This window comes from Salarias fasciatus, chromosome 4 (assembly GCF_902148845.1).
Source record: "Salarias fasciatus chromosome 4, fSalaFa1.1, whole genome shotgun sequence".
Lineage (NCBI taxonomy): Eukaryota > Metazoa > Chordata > Actinopteri > Blenniiformes > Blenniidae > Salarias > Salarias fasciatus.
The window spans coordinates 23,807,022-23,825,547 of record NC_043748.1 but is presented as its reverse complement, the minus strand read 5'-3'; the positions used below and the strand labels follow the sequence as shown (position 1 = coordinate 23,825,547).

Genomic DNA, 18,526 nt, shown 5'->3' with positions numbered 1-18,526 from the left:
CAATAATATTTAACCTTAAAGCTTAATTTATGTGTGCTTTGTTCCATTCATTCAATTTATTTTGAGTTTTTCTCTCTAATCTCATCGTTCAGTCATGCTGGAGATTTTCCAGTGGGTGGGCTCCAGAGGATTTGATGATTTTCCGATCTTCTGTTTGACTAAAACATTTTGACCTGTGGGAACATGAAAGCAGCCAATACAGAAGTTAGTCCGCAGCAAATCCCACATACGAATCACGCTACACACATTTCCCAAGAGAGCACACTGAATACTGAAGCACATATTTAATGTTTCAAAGAAGAAAACCAAAGTGAGGAACTTTAGAAAACACATTTTGACAAGCTTCAACATACAAAAGGATTTTACTCTCAGACTTGAAACACATGATCAGGAACAGACACAAACAACGTTAAAGTGGAAAATTTAAAGCTCTCCTTTCCTTTCTCTGTAGTAATTTAAAATTAATTCTAGCTGAATTTCAACAGCATAAGATCACCTTTATTTCAATGAAACAATACGCAGCATTTAAACAAGCTCCTGTGTTGAGGTCTTTTCACAGGTTAGAATGATTCAGCATGGGAGACAGTTACAGTGAAGTTGTCTTATTTGAAGAGTGCTGGAGAGTTGAGTTGTGTCCCAAAACTCTCAGCTTGTCAGTTTCAGATTAGCAGCCTTTGAAAACAGGAAGAAACCACAGATTTATTGACACGTTTCTCACTTTCACTTGTGAGTCTGATTGATCTGGACCTTCATGACCGGCTGGTAGGTGTCCGACATCGTAGCCAAGACGGTAAAGCGATCCCCCTCGTGGGCGAGAGCGGGCCCGTTGGCCTTGCCTCTGATGAAGCATCTGCTGGCCTTGTAATACATCTGGCAGTACAGGTCGTAATCACACGGCGTGCGAGCGCCCAAGACTCCCACCGCGTACCAGTTGGAGTACAAGTTGAAGTCGTAGGGCACCGAGTACATGACCGCCAGCTTCTCCTCGCGTCTCTTTGTGTCGTTGTGCTCGAGGTCGTACGTGCAGACGCCGACAGCTCCGCACGCGGCGTGGGGAGTCTTGATGAACAGGCCGCTCCCCGACGACATGGCGGGAATGGTGGGGGGGAACGGAGAGGAGGAGCTCCCGCTGACCTGATGGAATCTGTTCGACGGGGCGACAGAGGTAAGTGTCAAGCATGGGCCGTCCTCTGAGCGTTCAGTCTGAGCGGGAGGCGGGAAACGAGCGCACTCTCACCTGGGATTACAGAGCGCGTAGCTGGAACAGTGGTTGCTGATCTGGATGGAGCACTGGCGGTGCGTCGGCAGCGCTCCAGCCACTGCTTGCCCCACAGCCGCAACTGCAGCCACGGTCGCGATCTCCATGACTGCCGCGGATCAAACACACAAAACAATCATGCCTGCACGTGTTTCTGTGCGTGTGTCTTTTGTGTGTGTGTGTTTACATGCTTGCCTTGTGACGGTGACCTGGAATTCACAGCAACTATGATCTGAAAAGTCACTTTTGCTGTTAAAAAAAAAAAGAATCTGTTAGAAAAAGATAACGCCTTAAAAACATGTGAAGTGTGAAGTTTGACCAACTTGCTGTTCGTGTTGCTTTTATGAAATGTAAAAATCGACACTGTAGTCACTTGAAGTGTGAAACTCATTTTCACTTATTTATTCCATTATAGCTATAATAGCTGTAATAAGTGTAGAATCTTCATTTTAGCTGAAGGAAAACAAACAGAAAAAAATGCATTTTGAATCTGGAACAGAGGTTGCACAGTTTGAATCAAATGTTTCTCCCTCTTGATCTAAAGCTAACGAGCAAAGACAAATCCACCACAGAACCTCACATGAACCTGCAGCAGTGAAACACATCCAATAATTCAAAACGCTTACCGTCTCACAGAAAGCGACTCTCTGAAATGTTTAAAATGAGCTTTTATGAAGTGACCAGATACTGCAGACACTGAAAATCCCTGCCTCCTTTTCCCCACAGAATCTCACGTGTGTTGCCAAACGAGTTCTAAAATCCTGGCACGCCACCCTTCACTGTCAAAACATGAGGAGGTGTTTAGCTTAGTACAGACAAACGGATGTCGACACATTATTTTGCATCACATACGGTGTTTCAGAAATACTGACTGCCCTTAAACTTGTCTTTTCATTATTTCATTGTTTTTATGTGACAAACCAACACAACGTGAAGTGGAAAGAAAACCATTCATGGTTTGTTTAGTGGTGGTTGTAAAGTGACAAATTCAAGGGGATCAATACTTTTACGAGCTGTTGATATTGAAGACTTCATGTTTCTTGCCTGGTTTGGACATTTATCTTGAAGGGTTTGTACTTTGTAAAGACAGAGAAGTTTACCTAAATCATCATAAAATGAGGATTATTTGTAGATAAATTGTTTGGAACCACACTCTGCAAAGACTGTTAAGCTCACTCAAGAAAAAAAATGCATTAAAAACATTATTTATTGTGCATTTTGAGAAAAAAAAAGACAAATAGTAATGTCAAGATTATTTTTTCTCATGGAGGAAAAAGAAATTGTAGAAATTCAGTGTTGATCCATACATAACAAATATGCAATTACATGAATGCTGCAGCATGAAGATGAAGTTTCTGAAGCGATGTAAATGTAGGTGGAGTTTGTGAAAGTGGTTTATTGGGTGTGACGAGGCGAACGGATGTCATTTTACTAGAAACGTATAGGGTTTTGGCCTATGAATTTTTGAAGGTACAGTTTGAAATTGCTCTTGGCCCTTGAGGGTTTGGCGTTATCTCTGATAAATCCTGCAGGGTCAAGTCCTGTGAATGGAACAGGGTTCCTTGCGTAAATCCTGCAGGTTGGAGGCTCTTGCTTGGACAGTGTTCTTTTGTGTAAATTCCAGGATTTAGAGATGTCTAGAACCTGACAGAAAATGGGGACCCAGGAGATTAAAATGACTTTGCCTGCCAAAATCACATTATTAATAAAAGAGATGTGCAGTGCATGTTGGGAAACCTGTTTGGATTCCTGAATGTAAGTTTCCAAAAGAGGGAAGTCTGAGCATGAAACAGTTTCTGGCTGTGCAAGAGTGTTTGATGGGAAAACAGAGCAGGAATTGAGATGTGAATTTGGATGAGTGAAGCAGAAACCAGAGACAGAAAGCAGAGGGAGAGATGTGGAGAGAAGTCCTTGTATTATTGTGTATAGGTTATAAGATTTAATATTTTCTACGACAATTTATTCTTGACGTTGTACTTTGATATGTCTTCAAAATACGTAATGAAAAATGTTTTTTCCTATGATGCTTTTTCTTGAGTGGCCCTAATACTCATGCGTTCAAGACTCCAGAGACCTTCTGTCTTTCAAACTGTTGCAAATGATTCAAATGAGAAATTGGCAGTGGAGGTGGATGGAGAGATGACAGATTTAAATGCTAAGCAATAGAAATTCCAATTAATCCTTCTCACATTTGAACATGAGGATTGTCAGTCTTTCCACATTCAGTGCAACCTGAGGCAAAGGACGGTCTGCAAACTGTGTTTAGAGCCGATCTGAGCTGCTCACTTAACCTTCATCTTCTGCTTGCTGCAGTCAGTCATGCCTGTTGCAAAGGTAAGACGGCTGATTTATTTGATAAATTCAACAACAACAACAACAACAAAAAATCACTAGTACCAATATAATATCTGATATTTGGAAGTGTGAATGCAAATCTAGTGTCAGTTAAAGATGATTTATATGATCTCTCTGATGCACATGGTGGTTTTCTAAAGAGTGACAAGATGGAAAACCTCTCAGATGGACTGATTGTGTGATTCTATTCCCAGATATGATCATAAATGTAAATGTAAATTTGAAAAAATTCAACATTTTATTGTTATTATCTACAATTTCAGCCTTGCTCATAAAACAAAATGTGTATATGTATACATCCATATACATATACACATACATGCATACATATATATGTACATATATACTGTACATACATACACACACATACATATATACACATACTTGTTATATATTATATTCAACATTATTATACTTTCCTATGACTTTCTCTTTAAAAGTTTTTTTAAATGTGTGGCTTGAACTGGAGCATTTCAATTCTTCTTCCAAACCATTCCAAAGACGAACCCCCCCTAACAGAGACACTCATACTTTTTAAACTAGTCCTGACTTTGGTTTTTTGAAAGACTGAAGACCCTTGTGAATCATAAAAACTTTCCCTGAGTTTGAATTTGTCTTGTAAACGCTGAGGGAGTGTGTGATTATACGCCTTGAAGGGATAGTTCGGGATTTTTGACATGAATCTGTATGGCATCCCAGTCAGCAGTGTTGTTCATTCACACAGACTGACCCCTGACAGCGTCCAGTGAGCAGAGATCCTGTCTGGTTTAGGTCCAGAGGAAAGTAGTCCGGCAAGTTTGCTGGGGTCCTGTGAGAAACTCACCAAGCGCAGACCCTTCAGACCCTTCAGACCCTCCAGACCCTCCAGACCCTTCAGACCCTTCAGACCCTTCAGACTCTTGCTCTTGCTTGACTGTTGCTTTCAGACGATGGTCAAAGTTTATCCTCGAAATCGGAGTTACAAAAAGCAGCAACGCTGATTGCCGAGAGCCTGCGGGAGGGGGGCTCAGGGGAGCCATCTTCACCATGTGAGGGCAACGTGGGAAACAGCGTTTTCACGGGTGTGGGAGGGGCTGCCTCTCTGAGCAGCAGAAACACGAGGAAAGCTCAAACACGCAGGCACGAAGGGAAAAAAACGCTTTGGGGGTGTTTTTGGTGAGAACATGACTATATAACAAGGTTAAAAAATACAAAAAGTGAATTTTGCATGATACAGCCCCTTTAATAGTTGGTCAAAATCTTGTCTGCAACAGTACAGGCTTGTGTCATCGGTAAAAAGAACGCACTTCTATTCATTTAAAATCTGATACACATCATTGATATATATTATAAATAATTTAGATCCCACTACTGACCCTTGAGGAACTCCAAGTGTAATACCCTTTTTATTTGAATTTGTATAATTCATGTGCACATACTGTTCCCGGCCTCCAAGATAACTTTTGAGCCAATTATGTGAAACACCTCTGACACCATACCGCTCCATTTTTTTTTTTTTTTTTTTTTTTTTTATAAGTAATGTGTGGTCTATATTGTCAAAGGCCTTGCTTAAATCTATGAAAACACCAACAGTAAATTGTTTTTTGTCTACTGCAGTTGTTACTCCAACCAGTTCCATTACTGCCATAGATGTTGATCGAAAGCCATATTGTTTTTCACTTAGCAGGTGGTGTTTTTCATTAAAACTGTCAAGTCTTGTTACCAATAGTTTTTCTAGGATTTGAGAAAATTGTGACCGCAATGAGATTGGCCTATAGTTTGTGAACTGCTTTTTGTCACCACTTTTGCAGATGGGTATAACTTTAGCTATCTTCATTTTGGATCTTAAGACAGCACATGTAAAAGAGAGATTGCAAATGTATGCGAATGGAATTACAAAATTATCAATAGTGTCTTTGATCAAGGACATATCTAGGTCAAAACAATCAGTTGATTTTTTTTTTATTTTCGAAAGATCTTATAATTTCAATAATTTCAGAAGCTTGTACGGGAGCGATAAATAGGGATTTCAAATGATTTGGAATAGTTTGTCCATTATACTATCACCCTCCTACCTATAAAATAATCTGGTACTGACCTGAATGCACGCCTTCAACTCTGACTGTTCCTGTAAAACAAATGTGAAACAATTATTCTGCCCCGGCAGACTCCTGCATTCCGTCCTTATCTGCAAAAGCAGGCAAGAACGGGAAAGCGGGACATCGTGTGCTCTTCTCAGGGTTAAGATTACAATTTATCAAAAGCTACACAAGCAGTTGTATGAGCAAGTTTATATGGACTCATATTATAGTACTTTTCCACTAGAATATCATATGTACGCAAGCAAGTATTACAATAAGAATATTAGAAATAAAATGAATTCCCACAATACCTACATAGTTACATAATTGCAGTTTCTGGCTGTGGATTTGTACTCTGGACAGTTAAGTCAAATGTAATGAAATGCAGTTAAAAAATAACTATAATGGAAAGACAGCATTTTCTGGCTTGAATAATAATGAGTTGCCATCTGATTAGGCTGCTGTTGTGTGTCAAATGTATATTGTTGAAGCTCTGTGATGGTGTATGATCACATTTATCTAATGATTTACAAAGTAATAAGAACTGAAGTGTGTGTTGTGACATAGAGCAAAAACCTCACATTCAGCAAACTACTTCCATTAGATTCCTTTTAAAGCATCTTTTCACAATGCTAATTAAACAAGAGCAGATGTGCAACCCATGCAAGTAGTAATGCGTATACGATGTGGATATTGTCAATAATGACCATATGTCTTTAAATATATCACAACAAGGCAAACTTTTTAAATAACAAGGAAATTGCCTTCCCTCCCTCCAGGAGTTCCCCTTGTCAGCTCCTCGAAGTATTTTCCGTGTTTTTTATGTGCTGTGTTGTAGACTGTTTGTTATCTATTTCTCGTCCTGGGTGAGGCGTCTCTCCTCTGTTACTCATCCTGAGGTTTCTACCATTTTTTCCTGTTAGAAGTGTTTCCTTGGGGAGTTTTTCCTCAGCAGATGTGAGGAAAACCTCCATCCTCTCAAAGACAAATTGCAGCGAAATGACAAACAAACAAACAAACAAACAAAAAAAAACTTCTATAACTGTTGCACTATGAACGTGGTGAACACTGAAACAGACTCATGAACAAGTCCTTTTGGATGCTCAGGTTTTGGACTCTTCTGGGCTGCTTTAAGTTGTGAGATGTGATATAATTCTATATAAAGCACAGTAAATTAAGCAAAAAAACAAATCCACAGTTTTTCAAATGTTGATTGAATTTATTTTTGGGATGATAGCTTGCAAATTCCAAAACAGAATTCAAATGGAGAGCAGTGATTTGAGTAGCAATATGGGAATATGTCTACCCTGTTAAGATTTGCTTCAAAACTGTTAAAACTAGGGCTGTCAAATGATTAAAATTTTTAATCAGATTAATCACAGCTTACAAATTAATTAATCATGATTAATCACAAATAATCGCAATTTCCAACTTTGTCTGAAATATACCCTTTTTTCCTATATTGCATTAACAAAAAAAAAAACGACAGGACATGATTATATATATTTAACACGTGATGTGTTATATTTAAAGGTGCATTAAGGAGTTTGCACATTTTATGCGGAACAGCGCGCCCTGCAGGCTTTGGGCGTAATGCAGCTTAGTGAAAAACTCGTCCCTGTGGCTCGCGTGCACGGAAGAGGGGAACTCCTTCCTCGCTCGTTTAGTAGCGTTCAAGTAAGATTTAAGTGTCTTTTCCCTGGTGGAGTCAGTGTGGAGCTGTGGCAGTGCTAGAAGCCAGTCTGTTCTTACTTTCTGGAAGATCCTGCTCAGTTGTTGCTCACTACAAAGCGGACAAAGCGAAATCTAACCAGCCGGAGCGTGCATTACATCATTCCTTTCAATTTCTCCCCAAAAAAACTCTGGTGCCGGACCGGCACTGTGACTTTCAAGTGACAATTTAGTGCTGTTAGAGGTACTTGCAATGATCATGTCAGGGCACATTGTACACATCATTAAAAATGTGCAACATATTTATGGTGGAAAATAAGTATTTTTAAGGTTGTAAAACTCCTTAATGCACCTTTAAGGCTCGAAATAAAATAAACATTCAAAAAACTAAAACATGCACACCATAACATAATGTCTGTGTGTGTAGTGTATTTGTACGTGCTCCGTGCGTCATGGCACCGCTCCGCGCGCTGCACGCCGAGCCGCACCGCGCGTCGCCGCACCGCACTGCTTGTCATGATGCGCATGTGTTAAACTGCATTAAAAATTTTAAGGAGATTGATTACATAAATTAATTAACGCCATTAACACGTTATTTTTGACAGCCCTAATAAAAGCAAAAGAAAAAGCTAAAGATATGGGAATATGACTATCAGCTGAAAATCCGTTTTAGGTCTACTTGCTGCGGATCAGTACAGCAGCTGAAAAAGAAAGAGTCAACCACCTGCTATACAGGATGTGATGATTGATGATTGGTCTGAGTTACAGTTGAGAGAACTGCTGGTTTTTAAAGTATGGGGAGCTTCAGGGCTCTGTCTCAACAGCAAAATACTGAGCTCTTCCTGAAATAAAGAATAATATTCATTAGAGAAAACCAGAAGACAGCAGTGTTTCAGGCTACAGAGAAGGACTGATAGTACAGTAGCTGCTGGGGGGATTGGTTCAACCTCTTCCCACCACACTTTAAAGATCTCTGATTCAAATATCATTGATTCTTTTTCAGTTTCAACCACAATCTTCGACCATCCAGACATGTAAATCTGTCTCTCATCCTTCATTTCACTAAGTCTCACTGAGTTCCACCTTCATCACAGTCTGATAGCCGTCTGACATGGTCGCCTTGATGGTAACTTCTTTGCCTCTGTAACTCAAGACTCTGCCATCTGCTGTACGTCTGACAAAGAAGCTGCCCGTCCCATGCTCCATCTTTTTATGGAGATATTCATCACACTCCGTGCCCTTATCAAGGATTCCCACTGCAAACAAGTTGTAGTACAAGTTGAAGTCGTAGGGATTACGGAACATTATAGCAATTTTCTCTCTGGTTTGGTTGATGTCATCATGCAAGAGGTCGAAGGTTACGACACCGACAGCTCCACGAGCGGTGTGAGGAGTCTTCATGAACAGAGCACTGCCCGATTCGTTGGAGGGAATGGTGGGTGGAAAGGGTGTATCACATTTTCCGCTGTCGGTGTACCACCTGTTTGGTGGAGGAAATTATTAGATAGATAGATAGATATACAGATATACAGATAGACTTTAATGCAGACTCGTGGTCCATGTTAAAAACACAAATAGACACATAACAAACAAACATGTACAATGAAAAATAAAAAAATATAACAATAAAAATGATTAAAAATGACAATGTGATGATGTCTAGAGACACTGATTCAGGGAACAGCTCTACCTGGGGTTGGAAAGCGAGTAGTTCCTGCATCCATTCGCTATGGTGATATGGCACTGCCGGTGTGTCAGGCTACTTCCAGCACCTCCCATGGATCCTGGATCTGGACTCAGGAATGTGACTCTGATGAACTGATAACAAGTGTCAGTTATTGTTGCTACTGCGTGAAAGGTTTCCTGAGTGAAATACCTATATAGTCAAAATATGTTTTAGCAAATATAAGCATCACCAAGGAGATGTTCAATAGTGTAGCTATTATCACACTGAAAAAAGTTTTAGACAGAAAAAATTAATTTGTCCCGACAGTACTTATGTCCAACTTGTTTTTCTCTAACAAGGAGCTCAACAGAAACAAAAAACAGTTGTTTGCTCAATGAATGGATCACTAAATGTCCTGGATCAATTGGAATTATTGGTATTCAAACATCATGCTGTTCACATTTTGACATCATGACACCAAGACCACACTGAACAACCGATCAACAGGAAGTCGACAGAATGAAGCTTCAAACAGGAAGTTCTCAGATGAAGAGTCCACAGAGCTCAGAGTGTCAGCAGAAAGAAAAGAAACAGTCATTTGATGAAACAGAGAAAAACCTTATCAAATCAGGAATACATGAGATAAATCACACCACTTAAAGGGGTGGTCAGACCAGTTAACAAAATAAAAGCTTCTCACACACATTCATGGTGCATATAGGGCGAATCCCAATTCTCTGCTTAATCCTCAATCTTACTCCTCATTCCTCAAAATGCGTGCTCCCGTGAAGTTAAGTGTTGTCCCGTTCCTAAACAAGTTGAGGAAAGGAGCGAGACTAAGGGACGTTATCTCCCTTAATTTTGAGATTCTACAAGACCTACCTTGGAGTTAAGGATAACCCAGAATGCTTGTTAAATAGTTCCTTTTGCTGTTAATTTATTAATAAAAAAAATTGTATATTACTTTAATATTGTATTGTAATTGTATTAACTTTCTATCACAGATAATATTTACAAAGGCTATTAGAAAGAAATCAAGAAAATTCATTTGAATGCATTTATTAACAAGGTCACACATGCAAAATGTTAAACATTTCTAATGCAGGGCACATTACTTTCAGTTATAAAGGGCGTTGTTATTGATCATTGACCGAAATTATTACTGCTGCTCTTCCACTTCAGGGTCCCCCCCCCCCACCGCGCTAAATTCTGCAGCGCCCTGACAACGGAGAGGGGAAAAAAACAGCGCTCTCCTTCGGACGGTCCAAAGAAGCGTCGCGCTCGCTGCTAGCACCCTACCGACGGTCCAGAAACTCCCCGCAGCGCGTGCTCCCCCCTGGCCAAACTTTTTTCCTGCAGTAAACACTGCACTTCCGGCTTTCTTCTACCCTCTTGCGCAGTGCTGCCCCCTGTGGTCCAAGGACGTAACTGTCTTTAAGGGTTTTCCCATTTCCAAGTGACTTTACATTCCTTAAGACTTGTTTTTAGGAGGCACTTAATTTGAGATTGAGGATCAAAGTTGAGGAGTGAGGATTAAGCAGAGAATTGGGATAGGGCCATAATCTAGGTTAAACAGGTTGCCTGTTAATTCTGTTAATCTACGACCCAGAAGTAACAGGGTCCATCCTGTCAGACAGCAGGCGGTTCGCAGCTGGAGAAGGAGTAGACAGCAGACAGCAGACAGCAGTGGGCTCATGGAGATGTTAACGCCGTTATTCAGCCAGAGCAACCGAGAGAAAAATTATCAAACCAAATAATGATCCTGGATGGTTTTACTTTAACCCCCAGCAACACAGAGGAACCTGGAATGATCTTTGACCAGGACTTATCCTTTAACTCCCACATTAAACAGATCTACATTCTATTTCTAAAATCAGGAACATGGTGACTGGCGATGCTGGGAAATTGATCTATGCATTTGTTTCCTCCAGAGTAGACTACTGTGTTCTACTGTGTGGGCTCCTGAAGTAGAACAGGAGATATAGTTTTTAGCTCTCAGGCTCCTGTTATGTGGAACCAGCTCCCAGTGTCTGTTATAGAGGCTGACACAGTCTCTGCTTTCAAGGTTAGGCTGAGGACCTTTCTCTTTAATAAAGCTTACAGTTAGGGCTGGTTCAGACCTTCCTGGACCATTTTCTTAGGGGTGTTGCTGTAGGTTGGCAGCTCTCTCTCTTTTTGTCAGTGTCTCTGGGATTGACAGTTCACTCCACTACAGGGGACTAAAACGTCGGAACACCAAAAAACCCTGGACGAAGAGGCTGTCTCGAAGAGGTGGACTAGAGCCGTGATAGAGGGATCGCAAACAGAACATCAATCGCGGCTGATCCATTGATCTAATGAAACAACCTGGACTCAATGGGTGCAGTCAGTTTTTAATTGGACATCAATCAAAACAGCTGATCCATTGATTGATTGAGACAATCTGGACCCAATGTGTACAAGCGGTTTACTTAATCCTGGGCTCCTACCATGTGGAACTGGCTCCCAGTTCTGCTTCACCTCTCTCTTTTCTTTCATGCAGTGTTTCACTGCTATGTGCCATTCGCCATTGTTTCTCTTGTAGTCTATGAACTGTCTTGATCTTGATCCACCTGCTTGAGTGGGGTATTGCTGAGTTGATACAAGAAATGTATCTGTCTGTCCTGTCTCTTTCTCTCTTTCTCTCCCCTCACCCCAACCGGAATAGCAGAAAGCCGCCACCTCTGACCCTGGTTCTGCAGTTTTCTTCCTTTCAAAAGGGAATTTTTTCCTTTCCATAGTCACTTGTGCTTGCTCATGTGGATCTGTTGGGTTTTCTCTGTAAAAGTGTTTAGAAAGTGGCTATGTTGTAATTGGCGCTATATTAATAAAGCTGAATTTAACTGAATTAAATGAACAAAGGCAATGCACACTCAGTGAAACTCTGCGTAGACAGAAGCTGTGTCGGCAAAACAGCAGAGCTTCTGAACACTGATTAGTGGAGCTTTAACTTCCCTATTGAGTAATCAACACACTGATCATGCAGTATGTGAATACACTCCATAAAAGAGAGGGGAGCACAGTGGCATTATAGTAAATACCAAAACACAAACAGCTGTTTTAAACTGGAGCAGCATGAATGCATCGCTGTGCATGAAGGAGAAGAATCCATACTCACAGTGTTCTGAGAGTGGCTGGACACAAGGGGGAGAGAGGAGCCACCAAACAGAGCTCTGCAAGAGAGAAACAGGATTTATGAAATGAACACAAACACAAAACAAGGAGCACAAACACAAACTGTCATCATACCTGCAGACAAGACAGTGAAGGAAGCAGGGAGCGAGGTGTGTCTCCAGACTGCCAGCAGTGGAGAACTCAGGGGACTGATAAGTGTGTTTATGGACCCCTCAGCTGCAGGGATGGGTCAACAGGGCGACTGGGATGGTGGAGTAATCTATTGGACTTGGAGCAACGTCATAATGAAAGTAGTACAAGGACAAACTGTGAAAACCGTGTGTGTGTGTGTGTGTGTGTGCGCGCGCGTGTGAGAGAGCGAGAGAGAGAGAGAGAGAGAGTAATCAGAATTGTGTAAGTGTACTGATATTTGTGTGAGTTCACACTTCGGTTTGCAGATCTATATTGGCTGCCCTGAGCCGAGCGGTTGGGGTGCGTGGCAGTGGGGTGTGATTACGCTCAGCTGTGGAGGATAAGTCGAGAACCAGGCCTCGGGGAGGCTGCTGAGGAGAGCAGGAACACCTGTCATCAACAATCATTCATTCCCTCTCTGTGCCTCAGTGGTGGGCTGGGTTCAAACGGGTGTGAGACACGACAGAGTCCACAGCAGTCGTCAGACCGACTTCCTGCTGGACAGACCGCTGCGCTGACTGGAGAGCAGCTCGGCAAGGCTCTCCCTTAGCTGTGTAGGTTTGTTAGTCATATAAGATTAAACTGGCAGTGGGCTGCACGTTTTCTGTGCATGAGGACTCAGTCAGAGAAAGAGTGTCCTAATGCACTGATTTCAAAATATGTATGTATTGTAGGACATTTGTGTGAAAAATAAGTTTTTCTTTTTTGGGTCGCGCCTTGTTAATCAATGATTTAATCATTAATTTGCTCTGTGATTTACTGATTCCCAAAAAACTGTCTGATTTGATTTATAAATAAGTTTATTAATATTTTTGTTTATTCATTTATTAATAATTGATTTTGGATACATTGCTTTGTGCTTCACTTTAAAAATTTTATTACACCATAATTGATTATTAGTGATTCACAGGTAATTAATCTGTATCTGTAATTAATTAGTAAATGATAGTTTACTCAAACTAATAATTTCATAAAATTAGTTAAAGTAATCAATTACCTCCGGTTATCTAACAAACGTAAACCTCAACAGAAGTGACCACTACCCAGTGTTACATAAGGTTGGCCTTGCTGTAGCTGAATTGGAGAGAGAAGCCAATTGGATGTATGGAAAGGTAGACTGGAGGAAGTTTGACTGAAAGCTTCTTGAGAACCTGCATCTTCATTTGACGACACTGCATTTGTGCTGTTCTGCTCCATGATACTTCATTTGTCAGAATGTTGACCCGTTGTCCTCATCTGGGGGCCCTGCCTGCGCCATCTAGTGGTCTCCTAACAAAATTACATTCATGGTAATTTACTTGACAAAGGAAGAGGAATGATGAGGAACAAGCTTATGACATGATGTGGAGAGACACTCTGGTGACTTGGACTTATAGATCTTAAGACCGGTCTTGATCTCCAGATCAATTTTTTATGGTCTTGGTCTTGCCACGGCCTCGACAGTCTGTGGTCTCGGCCTTGTCTCGGTCTTAGGACTCTTGGCCTCGCGATGTCTCTGACTGGCCGAGTGACCTTAAAGGGCTTTGTAAATCATGGCTGGTGATAAACGTTTTAGGTCAGGCACTTCATCATTCTTCAATTTTTGCATCTGAAGTTTCCGTGTCTGAACCCTAACCCTACCCGTGTTCGTCTTGCTTGGTTCCCTCATGTGCTCCAGACCTAACATGCTCCCCATTGCAGCTTCATTTCAGGCTTTCATGCCCCTGGACTCAAACTTCCTTCTGAATAAATGGTTCTCTACATTACTCTTGTGTGGTCTGCATTTGGGTCCTTCCTCCGGTCATGACAAAAGTGAAGAGGGAAGGGTGAGGAGTGGCGGAGGCCGTAGAGAAGAGGAGACACCTTCACAAGACTAAGAATTGGACAGACGTACTGAAACAGTACAGGACACTTACTGGGGAAACATCCAGCAGGACTTTGTGATGGCTGCCGAGAACCTGAATCAGAAGAGCTTGTGTTGGTGTATTGGAATAGGGAGAGAGAGAGGATGAGAGAGAGGATTTTTTGAACAGCTTCTCAAGAGCAACAGGCTTGATGGGGAAAATGTAAATATTACCATCCCGGCTCAAAGTGAAGCAACACAACGAATCAAACTATGTGAAGGTGGAGTTTCTAGGACTTTATTAATGAGAAAACAACCAAACCTGTGGGATCTGTTGGACCTGTAGGAGAGTGGTAAGAGAGAGATGAATAGGAATGTAAGCAAAAAGGACCAGAAGATGGTCAGTAGTGCCACTGAAGGGATGCAAGCTGCCTTTAAACCTCAGAGATGAGAAGATGGGCGAATCCAATATCAGGTCAAAAACAAAGTCCAAAAATCCAGAAGGCCAAAAAAACACAGGGAAGATGCAGAATGTCAAGAGAGGCAAGAACATGAGGGGAAAGGGCTTTAATACAGTGAGAAATGAAGAAACACAGGTGAAGCAAACCAACTCATTTAGAAGCACAGGAAAAAGAATGCAGGCATGTAAAGCAGGAAGGACACAGGAACACTGACAGTGTTTGCAGATGGTCAAATATGAATAGTCGATCTTAATTATTTGAGCGATTTTTATACAGTTTCAAAAAGCAACACACACTGTTTAACAACATCCAGAAATACTCTGAGTTAGCGTTTAAAGAAATGGAAAATGACAAATAAATGACACATGAGAGAGGAGCTCTCCAGCTCCTTCACGGGTTGAGGATGAAGCAGAATCTGATCACATGCCGGAACGAAGTGCAGGTCAATACCTCAGTGATGACTTTGGACGGGGCATGGTTGTGTTTTGTGATATTTTTGTGCTTTTTGACTTTCCTGGTGGTTTTTTTTTTTTTGATGTTGCACAAGACTTTAAGTTATTTATTGATACTTTTTGGTTGAAATACTTCTTTCACCACTTGATTAAACATTTTTTTTCACATGATGCAAATATATAAAGCAACAATATAAGTAGGAACACAGGAATATATCTACCCTGTTAAGATTTGCTGCAAAACCATGAAGAACAACAGAAAAAGGAAAAAAGGAAGTTATGGTAATATGACTATCCGTTGAAAATCCGTTTTAGGTCAACTTGTTGCAGATCAGTACTGCAGCTGGAAAAGAGACAGTGAACCACCCGCCAATCACTCATTTCACTTATTCTCACTAAGCTCCACCTTTATCACAGGCTGGTAGGCGTCTGACATGGTTGCCTTGATGGTAACTTCTTTGCCTTTGTAAATCAAGACTTTTCCATCTGCTTTACTTCTGACGAAGCAGTCACTCGTCTCGTAATACATCTCATGATACAGATTCTCATCACACTCCCTGCTCACGTCAAAGATTCCCACTGCGTACCAGTTGGAGTAGGAGTTAAAGTCGTAGGGATTGGAGAACATTACAGCAATTTTTTCTCTGATTTGGCTGCTGTCATTGTTCAGGAGGTCGTAGGTGACGACGCCGACGGATCCACAGGCAGTGTGAGGAGTCTTCATGAACAGAGCGCTCTCCAGTGCGTTGGAGCGAATGGTGGGTGGAAAGGGTGAAGCGCAGCTTCCACTGTGGGTATGCCACCTGTTTGGTGGAGGAAAAGATTAAAAATAACAATCTGATGACGTTTAGAGACATGTTCCAGTGGAGCACCTCTACCTGGGGTTGGTGAGGGTGAAGCTGCTGCATCCATTCGTCATGACCATGAAGCACTGGCGATGTGTCGGAGCAACTTGACCGATGGCTTGGCCCATGGTTGTGACTAAGGCAGCTATTGCAGCGCCAGCACTGACAGCTGCAGAAATGTCAGTGGATCCGGGATCTGAACTCATGATTGTGAGTCTGATGAATAAAGAAACAGTGTTAGTTATTCTTACAACATCATGAAAACGTTTACTGAGTTAAATACTTACAGTCATAGTAAATATTTGTTGCAGTGTTCAGGAAATTAAGAATGAAAATATTATAGCTAAATGAAGAAGTGAAAATAAGTATCACGAGGAAGATGTTCAGCACTGTAACTGCTACAGCACTGAGAAAAGTTATTTAAAGAAACAGCTTCTTTTTTTGAATGACAGACACGACTCAGAGAACGTTGATGGTATTTGGTCATTGGGGTGAAATTTCAGGATGAACCTAAAATGCACTCTGACCTTTCCAGGTGGCCTTTATGTGAATCCTGAATCAATTACAATTGGTATTCAAGTGCAAAGCAGTGTCAGTGAAACTCTGTAGACAGAAGCTGTGACGGCAACGCAGGAGAGTTTCTGAACACTGATTAGTGTAACCTCCCATTTTAGAAAAAACTTTATCACATTAGCACCATATAATCTACATACTGATCAAATAGTATGTGAATACACTCCATAAAGGAGAGGGGAGCACAGTGGCATTTTGGTAAATACCAAAACACAAACAGCTGTTTAAAACTGGAAAAGCATGAAGGCATGGCTGTGCATGAAGGAGAAGAATCCATACTCACAGTGTTCTGAGAGTGGCTGGACACAAGGAGGAGAGAGGAGCCACCAAACAGAGCTCTGCAAGAGAGAAACATGATTTATGAAACGATGGCAAACACAAAACAAGGAGCACAAACACAAACTGTCATCATACCTGCAGACAAGACAGTGAAGGAAGCAGGGAGCGAGGTGTGTCTCCAGACTGCCAGCAGTGGAGAACTCAGGGGACGGATGGCTGCTTTTATAGAGCGCTCCAGCTGCAGGGATTGGTCAGCAGGGCAGGCCAAGTCACACCCAGCATGAGGGAAATCTGCTTCTGCTGCACAGTCATCACAATCATCAGCTGACATTCAGATTTAATCTGTTGGACTTGGAGCAATTTAAGAATAAAAGTGGTTTTGAACATTTTGACAGTCGTCAAAATTAGTAACTGTAAATACTCTGTGTGTGTGTGTGTGTGTGTGTGTGGGTGTGTGTGTGTGTGTGTGTGTGTGTGTGTGTGTGTGTGTGTAAAATCAGATTGGTGTCAGTGGACTGAGATTTCAGAATAAGACATGTGATTTCAAACTTCAGTTTGTAGACTGATTTCTCAGCAGCGTCCATTAAATGTGTTTCCAAAGACTGACCTGGTGTCTCTTCTTCAGCTATGATTGGTCTGATGACATCTTTCAGTCAGTGGATTTGAAGATGAGCATGATTTCCTCCTCCATACACTCCTCTGGATGGTTTCCTGATCTTCTTGTAGTTTTACTGTGACACACATGATTTGCCTTTTTTATTCAAAAATTAGTCTCCGGGTGCAACGTGGAGGAAACGGAAGGAGAAGGATGCTTGCATGTTAGATAATGAAGAGATCAATGATTAATCTGATAGTCTATCATGAAACCACTGGATCAGGAACACATTTCAAACATAGAAATAAAAAGACACTGAATTTCAATGATGGACCAACATGATTTGAATCTTGAATCTGCAGTTTGTTCTAGATTCATGGAGTTCAGAGCATCGTATTATGTGTTTCTGTCAACTATTGACAGAAAACAGAAAAAAAAAGTTTCTGCTTGAACAGACGACATAATCATTAACCTGCAATTTAAAACTCTGAAGGTGCGCCATTCCTCTGGAAATGATTGATTGCAGCATTTTTCTTCCTTGAAGTTCCAGTGAACTGAAGTAATTCATGACAGCAGGAACTGATAAACACCATGTTCACATTTCCCAACACGAAACTGCAGCGTCATCTCCATAAAGCCATGTCGGCTCACATCCTTGATGTTCAGAATCACAGTATTGACATGATTTATTCAAAGATGGTCTTCAATAGAAGTCTGTGGGTCTGTGTATCTTCAGGACGTTCAATTTTGGTTTTGCTTTGGGAAATGCAAAAACGGGAAACCAACATAGTTCCGTTATCGGATTTGATGTCGGTAGAAATCAAAAATCAGAAACGACTCGCCTCCCGTCTGTTAATATCTTAGAATGAGACGTATGAATACATACTTCACTTTGCAGATATATTTTCACATTCATAATCTGATTTGGATCAGGGAACCAGCAGAACCTCCACTGGGGGCTGGATGGAAGAGACAGGACCCGAAGAACCATTTCTGAACAGTAAAGTGTACTTTACAGTTTAGCAAAGCCTACGATTATCTTATTGGCTAAAGGGCGACAAAATACAGACAACAGACAACATTTAGTCAAACATTTTATTGAGACTTCATTAAATTGTAATTAAATTTGTTCAGTGCGTTCTTGATCCCCTCAGGCGTCGTCACA

General features: G+C 41.2%; 1 protein-coding gene across 2 annotated transcripts; it reads right to left on the bottom strand.

Annotated features, from left to right (window-relative positions):
• Positions 1-320: 320 nt before the first annotated feature.
• On the bottom strand, positions 321-1,980 carry LOC115387760 (bryoporin-like). 2 transcript variants are annotated; one of them, XM_030090604.1, is made up of 4 exons: positions 1,885-1,980; positions 1,454-1,507; positions 1,238-1,367; positions 321-1,144 (listed from the first exon to the last, which is right to left on the bottom strand). In XM_030090604.1, the coding sequence occupies exons 3-4, from the start codon at positions 1,363-1,365 to the stop codon at positions 721-723; spliced, it is 552 nt and encodes a 183-aa protein (XP_029946464.1). In that variant the 5' UTR covers positions 1,366-1,367; positions 1,454-1,507; positions 1,885-1,980; the 3' UTR covers positions 321-720. The 2 variants fall into 2 exon arrangements, with proteins under 2 accessions (XP_029946464.1, XP_029946465.1); XM_030090605.1 differs by having other exon boundaries at positions 1,238-1,507.
• Positions 1,981-18,526: the final 16,546 nt, after the last annotated feature.

What these genes read in the sequence shown, in the direction of transcription:
- LOC115387760 (XM_030090605.1), bottom strand. Translation starts at nt 1,365, where the DNA reads ATGGAGATCGCGACCGTGGCTGCAGTTGCGGCTGTGGGGCAAGCAGTG. An exon ending in TACGCGCTCTGTAATCCCAG is followed by an intron (nt 1,145 to 1,237) that starts GTGAGAGTGCGC and finishes CCCGTCGAACAG; the next exon opens with ATTCCATCAGGTCAGCGGGA.